This window comes from Kwoniella mangroviensis, assembly GCF_000507465.2.
Source record: "Kwoniella mangroviensis CBS 8507 chromosome 1 map unlocalized Ctg01, whole genome shotgun sequence".
Lineage (NCBI taxonomy): Eukaryota > Fungi > Basidiomycota > Tremellomycetes > Tremellales > Cryptococcaceae > Kwoniella > Kwoniella mangrovensis.
The window spans coordinates 7,792,297-7,806,856 of NW_027062533.1; the positions used below are offsets into that span (position 1 = coordinate 7,792,297).

Here is a 14,560-nt window from a genome sequence, read left to right on the forward strand (position 1 = left end):
TACATGTCAGGATAATCACAAGCCACCAGATCACTTAGTCCTAGGTTATTTAGTAAATATCGTTTCTCTGATGATATCATCAACAGGCAATGGCCCGACTCTCAAGTGACTTTTTACAACTTGAGGATCAATGTCATCTCCATCGCCAAGCTGAATAGATAAGGCGAATATGTGTGGGTCTCTCAGGCTACTTGCCATTCTAGCTTTCGCCTTGGTATCCAATTTACTTCCCATCGTATTTGGATATTCGCCATATCCAGATTTCATGGTTGACGTATAATGTTCTCGCAACGTGTCGATGACGAATGATTCAACCTGGTTCTTCGTATCTTGATCTGTCATGAGAATATTGGATACCTTATCTTCTTGTTTAAAATGGTCTTTCAATAAATTATCGATCATGCTCCATCCGGACTCTGGGTTTTGATATATCCCATTCGAGCCGTGGCAATGTCTTCCATAAGCTTGTTTGTTATTCTACTTACAGTCAACGTAAACTTATCTTCAGTGTATACGTCAAGCAGATTCGAATGTTTGCTTTCCAAATTGGTGATGATATGTCGGTTTTTTTGCCACTCTGACACACGTAGTGCTTCCAATGCTCGAAGACGTTGTTTGAGCTCTTGGTTCTCTAGCTCGAGGTCACTGGCTCTGCTTGATAGGTCTGAGAGACTTTGGGTAAGCTTAGATGAATTTCTGAAAGGCATGTTTTCTTCAACTGTAAATTGTGATCTGTGGGAACCGCAGAGCCAATCGAGAATGAATTGGGTCGGTCGAGTCAAATACCTATTTGTGCTTAACTCATATATGTTGAAGGATCACACCAGCAAGTTCTCATCAAAAGATCGACAGCCGTGGTTCTCAAGTATCAAAGGGTGTGTTATACATATACAGTATGATGTCAGGTGTATAATGGTACTGTTTGTTATATCCTGTCGTTTTGCTTTGCATGAAAGGAAATGCATGTTGTAAGCTCCGTTGACGGGATTGCCAAATACCGCATCAATTTACCTTAATTACTGTATACCTACATAGTCAGCATTAAAGGTAGTAAAGTTAATACTCATATTCATCAGTTTCCCTTTCTGTCAAAACCGCTCAGGAAGGAACTGTTAATATCAGGAATCCAATCTTCCATCACATGAACTCCATAATTGTACTCTCCCAAGGATCTCAAATACATTCCCCTGTCTTCATCTTGTGTTTGTCTCTTGGTCACCACATCACTATTGACCAGGCTCCACAACAGGTCCCGAGAATCTTTCTTAACTCTCCCTCCGAGGGCTTTCAGTGTCATCATTTTCGCGATCATGGTCAAGTCGATTCATCCATCCTTCCCACCAAGCGTTCTTCACTAGATTCTCTTCTCCGCGTGTGGACTGATGAGCTCATCGTATGAAGGGTTCCTTCTCAATACATCCGAAAGTGCTGATTTCCTTCATGACATGTCCAAGAATCTATAAACTTCAGTATCTTCCGTATCGTTCATCGCTTTGTGTAAAACCCTTGTATTGATATCTTTTTTCGTCATATCGAGATATTGGTCAAGTCGCGGGGTCATGTCCTCGAATTGACTAACCGTACTGAGCATACGAAGTCTCTCTCTGAATATCCCATTCCTCTCGCCAATTAATCGATTGTTCTCTTTTCTAAGCTCAGCAATGTTCATCGCACTTGTTCTGATGTACCTTTCGTAATCTTTCAAGTGACTGGAGAAAGCTGGAGGAAATAACCTTTCGAAGTATGGTTATTGCCAAGTCTGATACCTAATTGCGGCACAATCTTCGGTATATCGCCAGATTTTGTCATCATACGGAGTACACTTGCTGTCCAGCTCATCGTCAAGTTTAAGTCATTGAGATCCCTTGAAGATGGTTCGGGTCGATCGGTTTGCTGTGTAGAGTCACAGTCAGGTCCAGTCTCAGATGCAGTGGCTAAAGCGTACCATTTGTATGGTATCTCATCATCAAAATACTCATTCAATCTTTTATTGAACCTTCGGATCAGTCTCCATCATGGACAAAACACAATTACGAAAATCCTCAGGATCATCCGTACATCTTCGATGCTAATTCGGTATCTTGATCTCTAGATAACCTCAACCGTTCCTTCGCGACATGCATTCTTAGTTCACTTTTCATAAGATCAACTTTTGTCCAGAATTTCATAGCTTGCCAAGCTACTGAGGTGCCTCTTGCATCTATATCCCTCGTATCTCGATCTCGATCTCGGAGACTTGTTCGGGAGATTGCCAAGTCTTTCTTTAGATTTTCATTCTTTCTCCTTAAATCTTCGATTTCATGTTTTAAAGCTTGATAAGAATATTCGTTTAAGCCCAAAGCTTGATGTTCACTCAGAGCCACTGTGTTGGTATTCGATTTGCCATTCTGGCCGTTGTTAGCAGCAGATAACTAACAATGTGCGTAGGGAAGCTGATGCAGAACCAACGATTTTCCCCTCGGAACGATCGTCAACACTGGGTGATGTAGTATTCTCCATTTTGGTCCGGGCAGTCAGATATCTCAAATGGAATGCAATAAGAATCGAATACATACGATACGTATTATATGCGGTTTTTCATCAGTGTGTGTCCAAATACAGCTATCTATCCTCCTTTCTATCCGGAAGGTTACGCTGAATAAAGGGGGGTCAGGCATGCACTCAAACTGGTTCGTACACCTCGTGGTTGTCGACTTCGAAGCTAACACATGATGAAACGATCTTGTAGGTCATTGAATATGCATCATAACAACATTTTTCATCTTTCCATCACTAGACCTCCTCCCCGTCTAGCCTAAAACTCATCTTCATCCATCTCTATGGCATCCGGATTCGCGACCTCACTTTCATCCTCCGCTTGATCGATACCATGAGCATTCTGCGTCTTCAACGTACTAGCCACAAAGGCGGGTCCACCAGTCTTCTTGTTCGCAGAACCATTCGTTCCTGACAACTCTCTTTCCATAGCTGCCATAGGATCAGCAGCGTCTTGAGCTGTATCGGTAGGTTTCTCAGCTCCTTTGGCAGCTGCGGCCGTTTGAGCAGCGATGAAAGATGTCTCGGTGTTGAATGCAGCTTGGACCGCACGCTTGATACGTAACATCTCTCGGAAAGTGTCCTCGGATCCAGTTTCGACTGTATTGTGTTGCAACATAAGGTTTAGTCAAGTCCTCCCTTACCATATATAGTGCAGGCAGGGACGAATTACTCACCCTCAAACAAGTTCCATTCTTCCCAGAACTCCTTGTCAATCCTAGGATCGCAGAATTGACTCGCATGAGCATAGATAGCTCTGGCTCTATCAATTTCACCAAGTTTCCTCTCCATCCTTGCAAATCTCTTACACATTTCCGCAGTCTGTTTGTCCGGTAGACTTTCAAGTGCTCTTTCGTATATCGGTCGAGTGGCGGGTAATCCAAAGTTCGCAGTGGCTTTCGCAATGTATATCGTAAACATATCGAATTTATCTGAATCCTGTACTGTCGTACAAGCTCGATCGTAGATACCCATCGCTCTCTTAGCCAAACCGTGTTCTTCTTCAAGTCTACCATATAGGAGATAAATCGGTTTGCAGAATTTAGGTGGACAATTCTCTAATGCCTGTTCGAACAGATCTCTTGCCCTTTCGAGCTTCTTACCACCATATCGTTTGACGAATTTAGAAAGGTAGATGTTCCATATTTCGAATGCGACGGATGGGTGGAATAGCTCAATACCTCGCTCGTACACCTATCGGTATAAATATCCCTTTAGCTGTACGACTCAAACCACGCGAAACGCACGACAGCTAGACCACATACCTTGAAACTCTCTTCGAAGTACTTGTTCTCTTCCAGGAAAGCAGCGTAGTTGACAATGACCTGAGCATTGGCGATTTTCAATTCCATAATCTTATCGTAGACTGCTTTTGTTGATTCAACGGAACCGATGGATTCTTCGAGATCACTGTAGAAAGACCATATTTTGAGGGATTTGAACAGACGCTGTTGTGGGGATAGAGACTGTACGAAGGACGTCAGCTCTGCTTGAACTCTCAAGAGGTGGGAACGCGGTATCTCACCTCGTCATAGAAGTTGATCTTTTTGGGATCTCGCGGTATCGTGGTCGCTCGCTGCATCAAACGGATAGCCTCGTCGTAATTCCTATGGAAATGTCAGTCAAGCTACAAACGGGATGAAGTACACTGTACTCACTCATTCCTCAACTCCAATTCTGCCCATTCACACCATACTTCCGCCAGCTCATCTACACTCTTGTAGGGTACTTTCGTAGCTCTCTCCATAATCTTCCTAGCCTGTTTCAAATCGGGTTCATTTCTGGGTTCTCCACTTTCCGGATCTTTGCTTCCACCCTCTTCATAGAACTTCGCAAAGTTGACATATAGAGGATATAGGGGTCCTGTGACCTTCCTTGGATTTATCGTATCCAAAGCTTTCACATACGTTTCAACCACTTTCTCGTCGTCGTCTCCATAAAGCGCTATTCGTTTTTCCCACTCTACCACCTCGTTCGGATTCCTTCTGAGGAGAACTTCATTGAGGAGGAAGGGTCTTCTATCCATCAACTCTTCAAACTTCTTCATCCTCTCATCTAATTCTTTCTCAGTCTCTTCAGCATCGAATTCTTCATCTGCTAAATTATCTTCATCGGCAAGAGCATCCATCAAAGTAGAAATCATAGTTTCGGAGAACTCAGCATAAGCGTCAAATATCTGAGTGAAATCTCTGATAGTCACCACCGCTGCTAAACCTCTTTCGAAAGTTGATGTCGCTCGATCAAATTCACCACGTTTGATCCAATATGTCGCCAGACCCGTCCATAACCTACCAGCTTGATCTTTATATACTTCTAATCCATCTGTTTCTACTATACCTTCTACGTCTAATAAGCGTGAATTGGACGGATCGGTATCTTCATCATAAGGTAGTTCCTCTGGACCTTTCTTAGCTGAGATAGCATCTTTAGGTTTGAATATCTTTCCCTGTTCTACTGGGACAGGTGGTCCAGCTATCCTGATCAGACGACCATGTATACTAGCTGGTTCTTCCGCTGGAGCAGGTGTGTCTTCGGCGTCAGGTTTCGTTATTTCATCTTGAGCCACTTGCTTGGCCGCTTTAAGTTCTAATGTCTGCTCTTCGTCCATACCTACTTCATCTGCATACCGCTCTACCAGCTCTAAGAAATCGACGAACAGCTGATACGGTGATTTGCCCTCGAGTGATGAGTACAGGTTCTTGGATGCGCGACGAGCGAGGGAGAGAAGGTATTTGGACGCAGCGAGTGGACGAGGCGGAGTCGAGTCAAGGAGGTATGTGATATGTCTTTCAGTCAGACTTGCGTCGACCTTAATGAGAAAAACACAGCTCAGCTTCTTCGAGATGTTGAAAAAACTTGCGTTCCACCGTATTAAATCATTGATAGTACAGATAACTCACCTTTAAGAACCTTCTCCAAACTCTCTCACCAGCTTCTCCACCAATCATCTCTGCCCATCTAAGATACAGACCCCACACTCTTCCATGTAAACTTGGAGGGAGCGTTCTGAGTGCTCTATCGAATGTTCGTCTCGCATAGGTTCTCTTGAACGTCGCGGGGCATTTTGGGTGAAACAAAATCGAAAGGTGTAATAACCATGGTACAGGTAAATGACTCAGACAAGCGATCATCCTTTCTCCAGTAGCAATCAACGATCTCCATTCTTCGTATCCAACTATACCATCTAATCCTCCTACCCACTCATTGGCTTCTTCAGCAGCTTCTAACTGTTCTCTCACATTCGTCTTGAATCCTGAACCTCGTTTGGCATGTTGGCCTCTAGCAGTCTTAGCTGAACTTGTCAATTCCCCCAACACGTAGGATTGTCTCATTTGATAATATGATCTCCAAAGTTTGAAGCTTGCAGGGAAAATCGCTAAAGCCCTTTCGTAAACCATTGTCAATTGTTGTAAACCCTCTCGGGCAACATGACTGGATAATGGACCTAGGAGTATCTCCTCGGGCGATGGCTTGTCGGCTTTGGGAGGTTCATTGGCTATTATACGTTCTTTCAGTTGATGGATGTATGAGAGCCATGATCGTAGATTGTCGGGATTGTGCAGGAGGTCTTCCTCTGTTGCGAGATCTGAGGCGGAGATGAGATGAGGATGAGTGAGAGGTGTGGGAACGGGGAAGGTGAGTGGGAAACGAGAAGATAAGGAGTTGAGAGGGGAGTCTTGAGCCGACATGGTGGTGGCTCCTTGGCGACTTTGTGGTTTTGGCAAGACCAATGTGTACGATGATGATCTCAAGGGTTGTTATTATGTTTTCAGCGAATTCGGATTGCAGATGAACCTGTAGCCAGAGGAACGTTAAGCTCTAGAACTAAGATCATACATATCTGCCACGCCTCGGAGATATGCGGTGTTATGAGTCAAGACCATACCTTACTACATTCCTCACAGCATCGTTGTACAAGGTGACAAGAGGTACATACATGCATGTGAGATATAACAGAAAGGAGAACATAATCACCCTGAACTCATTCATACGATCTTCGATTGTACCATGCCATGGCAGGAAGGGAAGAAGACAGATGAGATTTGGTAGAATGGTGGACGGTGTTACCCTGAAAAGAGAGAGTGGAGGATGTCCAACGATGAAGTGCTCGTAGCGATTAGATTCTGAGAGTACAAGTCATCATGATGTCTATCTTAACGCGCTACCCTCTTTGACGATCCACTTGCAGCATCTAGCTTGACTCAAAATTTTCAAAACATCAGGTAGACTGCTCAAAATGCGATTCGCAGGTATGTATGCCAATGAACTTTTCAACTCAACCTCGTCTCATCTGACCTGCGATTGTCACAGACTGAGGGATGTGTTCTGAATCAAATTATAGATATCGCAGTGAACCTCGCGGATCCAATGTTTACGGGATCATACCACAATAAACAGCGGCACGTATCGGACTTACCGCAGATGATCAAACGAGCAAAGGATAAAGGTGTAGAGAGGATATTGATCACTGGGACTAGTTTGGGGGATAGTAAAGATGCGCTCAAGTTGGCCAAGGAGTATGGTAAGTTGATCTCGGTCATTCAGATCTGATCGATCAGGTTGTCCTATGATGAACCGTAATGGCCATATTCAATGCTATCAAGCAAGCGTAACTGACACTGTACGATCTGGATAGACTTTCATTGTACAGCTGGATGTCATCCAACTTCAACATCCGAAATACCCAACCACCCTTCGGGTTTCGAAGGGTATCTAAGCGATTTGCGAAATCTTATCTCAGAAGATAGGGGTCAAGGAGGATCCAAGAGGATAATATCAATAGGAGAGATCGGTCTAGGTAAGTACACCATCACTAAACGTAGACAAACGGGACAAAAGTAATTACTGATCAGTCATGAATGAATATTAAAGATTATGATCGTTTGCATCATTCATCTCGAGAAACTCAACTTGAACACTTACCTTCCCTCCTTAAACTATCAGAGGAATTCAGGTTACCTTTATTTCTACATTCTAGAACTTCCGAATCCCATGTAGATCTAGTACGGACTTTGAAACATATAGGGTGGAGTACAAAGTGGGGAGGGGGAGTGGTACATTCTTTTACAGGTACTGAAAATGAAATGAAGGAATTGGTAAGTCTGTAGTGTACCTAACTAGCTCACAAGCATCAAGGCCAAAAGTCAGACTCTAAATTCAACTCGAAAGAATGAAATCTAATGTACCTTTTTGCTGTTGTTGTTGTTATAGGTGAATATGGGTTTGTATATAGGTATAAATGGCTGTTCATTAAAGATTAAAGAGAATATAGAAGTAGTCAAGCAAATCCCATTAGACAGATTATTATTGGAGACTGGTAAGTCTATCAATGTGCACAATAGTGCAAAATCGACAACAACATTGACATATCAATCACCGATTGATCATCGAATAAACTATTATGTGAGCTTGAGCTGAGAAACAAGCAATTATATCGACATGACAGACGCTCCATGGTGTTCGATAACCTCATCTCACGAATCACACAAGTACCTCCCACACACCGATTCAGGGTGCTTTATCGAAAGAGTCAATAAACCAGATAAATGGAAAGATGGAATGGGCGTGAAAGGGAGACAAGAACCTGCTGATGTGAGTGGAATGAAGCCTCGAGCACCTGGCCAAAGTTTGCTTTTCGAAGAGCAATCCGACTCAGTCACTAATGGATGATCACACTTTCATCGTGACAGATCGTAATCATTGCTAACATAGTATCTAAAATCATGGATATACCTCTCGAGCAATTGTCTCAGCAGGTTTGGCAGAATACGATCAAACTGTTTTATCCTTCCGAATTGATTTGATGAATAGATTAAATACATATAGGGAGTTTCCGTATATATACACATACATACATGGATGGTATATACTGGATGCGATTGACAATCGGACCATGTGAATAATCATACATATTGATGTATTATCATTCAGTAGGACTCACTCTACTATTCCACATGAATGTACTCTGGCATATTATCATTTCTGAAAGATAATTATAACATCGCATGCGTATATGTATAGTATACAAATTATAACAATCACAACCACCAGAGATCTCATCTTTGCCTCAATTCCAACTATATATACTGACATTCAAAAATATACACTATTGAGCCTGCCCCATTCCCAATCCCATCATCTTCCTTCCCTTCGGAGCATCCTCCAAAACGAACGTATTCATACTACTCAAACTCATACTATTCTTGATCATCATCGTTGAATCTCCATCTTCCGTCGTGGTTCCTGGAACGGGTTTCCTCTTCATACTTCTCGGACTGGCAGGATTGGCACTAGGATTCGGACTCGTAGGTGTAGCATGAGCGTAAGAGTGTGAAGGGAATCTACCATGTCCTAATCCAGCTTGTTGCTGCTGCTGCTGTTGCTGTACAATGCTGCTGTTGTTGGGAGGTATATCGAACGATTCTTTGTGTATGAAGCTTGCGGCGATAGGTTCAGAGATCTTTATACTCCCAGCACCATCAATAGAAGGATTTCGTTTACTTGACATCTTTGACGATCTGTCTTTATCTTTATCATGTTTATCTGAATGATGCCTAAATCCCCATATCCTAGAAGCGAATTTCCCTTTGCCACTCCCACTACCGGCAGATGGTAAAGAACTCTCATCATGGGTTTGCGATACTGCTCCGAAATCAGTGGTAGGATTGGTTGGACTAGATACACTTCTCATTCCACCTCCTAAAGCCGAGTGCGCTTGATCTCGATTAAAACCAAAGTGACCTTCATCTCCATTCGACGTTGGTAAACCACCTTTGAACAACCCAATCGTCTCTTTTTGTTCATTAGGTAAAGGCGGTGAAGTCGCAGTCGAAGATGTTTCACCGGACTTCCACATATGACTTAGATTCTTGGATGACATTTGATTTCTTAGTCCTTTCAAACTCATACTTCCCGATCTGTTCCTTCGTTTCTCTTCTGGTGTCGTACCCTGTCCGCCAGTCGCAGGGGGTGGAGATTTGTTTAAGAAATCTACCAACTCAGGTGAAAGGGTATGGGATAAAGTTCGCTGGTGCATACTCTCCAATTTAGGTGAAGGTGGTCTAGCGGGTCTACGAGGAATCCGCTCTTGTGATTGTGATGATATCTTACTCTGCTCAATTTGTGATTCTTCATTCTCTTTCATCCGTTTTAAAGTTTCGTCGGATATAGCCACAGGGATGGAAGCGGGCGAAGAGGCATTTCGAACTTGTTGTTGTCTCTGAGGGAAACTGGGACGAGAGAAATATTCGTGAATGGTGGGTGATCCTGGTGAACCATGTTTCACAGCTGGCCACACGGGTCTATCTAAGGTTGTTTCCTCAGTATCATTATCGTTATCTTCAACTTGTTCAACTTGGAGTTGAGAGGTAGCCTGTTGTTGTTGTTGGAGATGGATGGCTGATCCGAACGTTCCGTTGGACCTAGCTGAATTAGGTTGTGATTTTTCTTCCGAATCGGAATTTCCATTCGAGAAGTCCCCCGCTAACGGCGATGAGGTCGGAGCTGTCTTGGAAGTACCTCGTTTGGGAACCGCCGGTAGAGTCAGGTTGGCCACTTTAGCCGCCATGCGAGGTGTGAGTAGTCTGGGGGATGTTATGCGTATTTCTCGAGGTGAGAGTTGTCGCATCACTAGATGGGACCAAGACGACGTCAGCATTCGCGTCCACCATTTTCCTTACAGAATGCAGTCATATCGGAAGCATTCGTGGGTAGAGATGATATTCCTTACACTCACTCTTCTCAAGATCATCCAATTGTTCAGCCATCACCACCCCACTACCTCTCTTATCCAATATCTCCTGCACTTTCAACCTCGTACTCTGATCCGAGAGATCGATCGGACAAGCCAATAAGTCATTCTGCTCGGGGTGTGGCTTCAACAGATCATCATCCACTTCTACCACATTCTTCTCGCGACTCTCTTGCGATCCATGATCATCCTGATGGTTTATCTGTGGTGTATTCGGATTTAATTCCTTCAAGAATCTCGGTCTTACATCCGATACTTTATTGACCAAATTCAACTCTTTCATCCCACTTTCAGATGTGAGTGATCGTTTATGTTTACTATGCCTACCAGATTTTCTCTGATGATAATTCTCAAACCATTTTGCTTCATCCAAATCAACATCAAATTCGATCGTGCCCACTATAGGAGTCACCATAGGTGAAGCCGTCGATGAGATTGTCGTGGCGAAACTTGTATCTCCTAGAGAAGCAGGTGTAGGAGGTAGGTTGGCTGAGAAAGAAGAAGTCGATGTAGATAGGTTGGAAGAATGAGAATGAACAAGTTCAGGCGGTTCAGTCGATTTAGATCTTCTGATTCTACTGATATGGTTTCTAGAGGGGTTGATCTTTGAAGTTGATATTGGACTAGGAGGGAATCCCGATTCTGGGTCAACAATATCATTGCTGTACACATTGTTCTTAAAAGGAGTTTGAGAAGGTGTAGAAGACCTTGAATTCATCCCTCCACCTCCTCCCTGAGCAAGCTGTATCAAGTGAGGTGAGAATAGGGTTGACCATGTCGCAGATGATATTTTCGGTCCTGTCGATCCCTCATCATCATCGTAATTCGATTCATCAGAAGAGGATGAAGAGCCGTTGGTCCCACCTTTCCTCGTAGGCTGATTTGGTAACACTAGATATACACCAATGCCTATTGTTGAAGGTAGACCGTACTCCCTCGCTATACAAACTAACATCGATCCCAAAGTAGGCTGAAGCGGTATCAATCTACCCCTTCTCCATTTCTTGTTCCTGCGATGGATCTCTTCAGATGAATTGTCCTTGTTTGGCGGCAAAAGGCTTAGAGGTGGTATGACAGATAGCAAGAATGGAGTGGATTGGATGGGTGATTGGAAAGGTAAAGGTGATAGTCGGCCTCTGTAAGACGCAGATGGCAAAGTAGGTGAGATGGCAGAAGTCGACAAAGGGCTAGTCGGTATTCTTGTCTCGTGTGCTGAATGTGTCTGAGATTGAGGCAAGTTGGGCATGATGATACCGAATGATTGAGCGATTCTACCCAATTGATGGGGTGGTAGAGGTTTCTTAGGTGGTCCATAATTCCTTTCCTTCTCTTCACGTTCTTCCTGCTCTTCGGTATTATGGGAATGTATCCGTAGTTGTAAATCCAAAGCTTTCTCTTTCCCCTTCAACGAGCCTGAGCTGGACAAGGTAGTCGGCGCGGTACTGCTACTACTTGCCTGTCTGGATGAGGACGAGGGTGAATGTAGGTACTCTGCTGATTCGGCTGACAAGGTGGGAGTGGATAGCGGAGAAGGACGTGCAACAGGTCGAGAGGGCCATGCGAGGTCGGGAGAGGTTATAGCTGGAGCTGTGGACCCATTATGTGGTAGCGACATCGTGATCGCGTCTTCTCGGAGGTGTAGAAAGTGTTATATTCGTGTAAGTGGATATACAAAGGAGAAGTTCGACATGAGAATGAGGTTTGATATTCTATAAAAGGAAGGAAAGAATGAGAATTCAGTTTGTTTTTAGGTTGTGATGCGATCAAAGCCAAGAGAGTGAGGGGAGGGAATAGAACGTGTGGTGCAGCGAGAAGGACATTGACAACAACAACAAAGTACGCACAGATGCAGTTCCTTGAAGCTAAAGTCATGAATATTCCACTTGCGGACATGTACGAGTCGAAGGACGCTGAGGATGAGGACAATGGAAGTTGACTGCAGGGGATCTACGTCAGACGATGTATATATCTTGAGGAAGTGATGTCGATCCAGGGGTATGTCACATTCCTCTGTGGATGTCTTGCTCTTGTTATTGTTGTTAATGCTGTTGTTGTTATTTTGTTGTTGTTGATGATTAAACGCCAGCGAATGAGTTGATCGTTTCATGTTTCGATCTAAAAACTTGTCACTGTTACTACTCCTTGAACTCACCTCATCGCGTCCAAAGGTCTGTGCGCGTGTTTGGTCCGGGTACACACACGTGGCAATCAAACATGGAGTGTAGTAACCCGGTGCATACGTAGACAGCAACTTGGGCGACTTCGATACATACCCTAGGATGCATATCTATCATCTATAACCTCTACTCTGTCAGATACAGCCTCTTCCTCATATCAATATATGCATATGCATCTGTATGATACATGCTATCCCCTTCTATGAACTTCGCATCCTCACGAGCAAAGCACAAAAGAACGAGTACATGTTGGAATGAAACCACCACCGGGGAAAATCTCGTAACAGGCACCCGATCGACCACATCCATACCACACGTTGCAATTTACACGTCTATTCTTCTATTCTTCTTTTTCAACTCGTGTTCGTAGTCGGCTTTGCCAGTCCTCGACCATCTGACCTCAGTCCCAAGCTGCAGCAAGACCAAGGAAGTGAAGATCACAGCTCCTCTCATCCAGAAGCCTCTCTTGCTCCTTTTTTTTTTTTACTTTTGCCCTTGACAAGACAAGGCCAACAAGATGTTTTCTCAATTAGGTCATTTACCTCGATTCATCCGACTCACCTTACTCATCACTCTCTTGATAGTGATACCAACGTTATACTTCCTATATCCTACACCTGAGAGATTACCTTCACCAGGTGAATATCAAGCAGGAGGTATAGATTCGGAACATTGGAGGAAACCTGTGAATCCAGATTATTCCAATGTGCATGAAGAAGTTAGAGAATGGGATGATGAATTACCTTTAGGAAATAGTAATAACAAAGCATGGAAGGGGTTGAGTGAAGATACGATCAATGGTGGGGTTATCATGCCGAAATTAGGTAATGAGACTGCAAAGTGAGTTGAGTATAATACTCATCTCTTCAATCAAATAAATTCAAGTGGTCTGGTCAATGCTGATTGAGGTGAGTCGCATTAGAGCCGAATTAGGTAGATCAGCTTGGAGAGTATTACATCTCATGACTTTACGATATCCCGATGTGAGTGTAGTTTCATTTTCATAAACACAGACATCAATCGTCTCCTCTTCTGTGATATCTGATAACAACTCGATCGACTTGTTTTGCAATGAACGTTGATCAATCTTTCATATCAAAATTTCCTCGTATGCCCCAACGCTTACTAACACATCTACCTATCTTCTACCGTAGGAACCAACCGAAGACGACCGTCAAGCTCTCAAATCGTATTTCCACCTCTTCTCACGCTTATACCCTTGTGGAGAATGTGCAGCAGAATTTCAAAAATTACTCAAAGAATATCCACCTCAGGTAAGTCATCTCACAGACTACTTACTCTATCTTCTTGAATACTCACTCTGACTAATGCAACGATCCTTGTAAATGGTATAGACTGGTTCACGTAAATCCGCAAGTCTATGGTTATGTCACGTCCATAATTTGGTGAATGAACGATTGGGTAAACCTGAATTTGATTGTCTGACATTGGATGAGACCTACGATTGTGGATGTGGTGATGAGTCTTCGACTGGCACTACACCAAATCAAGCTGAGAACACTGGTTCAGAAGACGTAGAGGAAGAGGGTGAGAGAGGGTTGAAAGATACAGAACAAGAAGGTGAATTGGTGATGGGACATGGTGGTGGGGAAATACATTTAAAACGACCATCGAATGAGAAAGAGGAAGAGAAGGGTAAACAGACTGAAAAGAATCCAAAACAGAACCTTGTTGACATAGATGAAGGAGAAAGACCAATAGATAAAATACCTCATAAACCCGTTAGACCAGCTTTCCAAGACCGAGACGAAGAAGAAGAGGAGGATAGTAATAGGGGAAAAGGTATAAAGTGGAAAGAAGTTACACAATCGGACGATAATGAGATGAATAATCAATGGGAGAACGTAAAGTTCAATGAGGAGAAGTTACTCGATGAAAATAATGAATATAGAGGAGATCTGAACAGACATGATGGATCGAGGATCAAGGTGGTTGATGAGAATGAAGATGAACTGCGATGGGATGAGTAGACCTAGGTTGGGAGGTATCATACTTGATATATCTTGCTTGCTTCGTAAATACAGTTGTATATAGATCATTTTTATGACGTGTTGTATGTAAGATCAATAATCAATAT

The 14,560-nt window shown here is 43.3% G+C and overlaps 5 protein-coding genes across 5 annotated transcripts; 2 read left to right on the top strand and 3 right to left on the bottom strand.

The window, feature by feature from the left end:
• Positions 1–1,701: 1,701 nt before the first annotated feature.
• Positions 1,702–2,499, bottom strand: I203_102932 (uncharacterized protein; the record flags this gene model as incomplete). Its single annotated transcript, XM_019147212.1, has 3 exons — positions 1,702–1,984; positions 2,059–2,387; positions 2,449–2,499. 3 exons carry the CDS (start codon positions 2,497–2,499, stop codon positions 1,702–1,704), a joined length of 663 nt encoding a protein of 220 aa, XP_019003762.1.
• A 295-nt stretch (positions 2,500–2,794) lies between these two features.
• Positions 2,795–6,224, bottom strand: I203_102933 (pre-mRNA-splicing factor SYF1; the record flags this gene model as incomplete). The annotated part of the gene is made up of 6 exons (XM_019147213.1): positions 2,795–3,135; positions 3,213–3,729; positions 3,801–4,001; positions 4,061–4,142; positions 4,194–5,344; positions 5,436–6,224. 6 exons carry the CDS (start codon positions 6,222–6,224, stop codon positions 2,795–2,797), a joined length of 3,081 nt encoding a protein of 1,026 aa, XP_019003763.1.
• A 548-nt stretch (positions 6,225–6,772) lies between these two features.
• Positions 6,773–8,339, top strand: I203_102934 (uncharacterized protein; the record flags this gene model as incomplete). Its single annotated transcript, XM_019147214.1, has 7 exons — positions 6,773–6,785; positions 6,878–7,057; positions 7,172–7,333; positions 7,408–7,631; positions 7,747–7,852; positions 7,982–8,127; positions 8,226–8,339. The coding sequence occupies 7 exons, from the start codon at positions 6,773–6,775 to the stop codon at positions 8,337–8,339; spliced, it is 945 nt and encodes a 314-aa protein (XP_019003764.1).
• A 302-nt stretch (positions 8,340–8,641) lies between these two features.
• On the bottom strand, positions 8,642–11,900 carry I203_102935 (uncharacterized protein; the record flags this gene model as incomplete). Its single annotated transcript, XM_019147215.1, has 2 exons — positions 8,642–10,164; positions 10,271–11,900. The coding sequence occupies 2 exons, from the start codon at positions 11,898–11,900 to the stop codon at positions 8,642–8,644; spliced, it is 3,153 nt and encodes a 1,050-aa protein (XP_019003765.1).
• A 1,079-nt stretch (positions 11,901–12,979) lies between these two features.
• I203_102936 (uncharacterized protein) lies at positions 12,980–14,453 on the top strand (the record flags this gene model as incomplete). Its single annotated transcript, XM_019147216.1, has 4 exons — positions 12,980–13,302; positions 13,385–13,445; positions 13,617–13,736; positions 13,818–14,453. The coding sequence occupies 4 exons, from the start codon at positions 12,980–12,982 to the stop codon at positions 14,451–14,453; spliced, it is 1,140 nt and encodes a 379-aa protein (XP_019003766.1).
• Between the last annotated feature and the right edge of the window lie 107 nt (positions 14,454–14,560).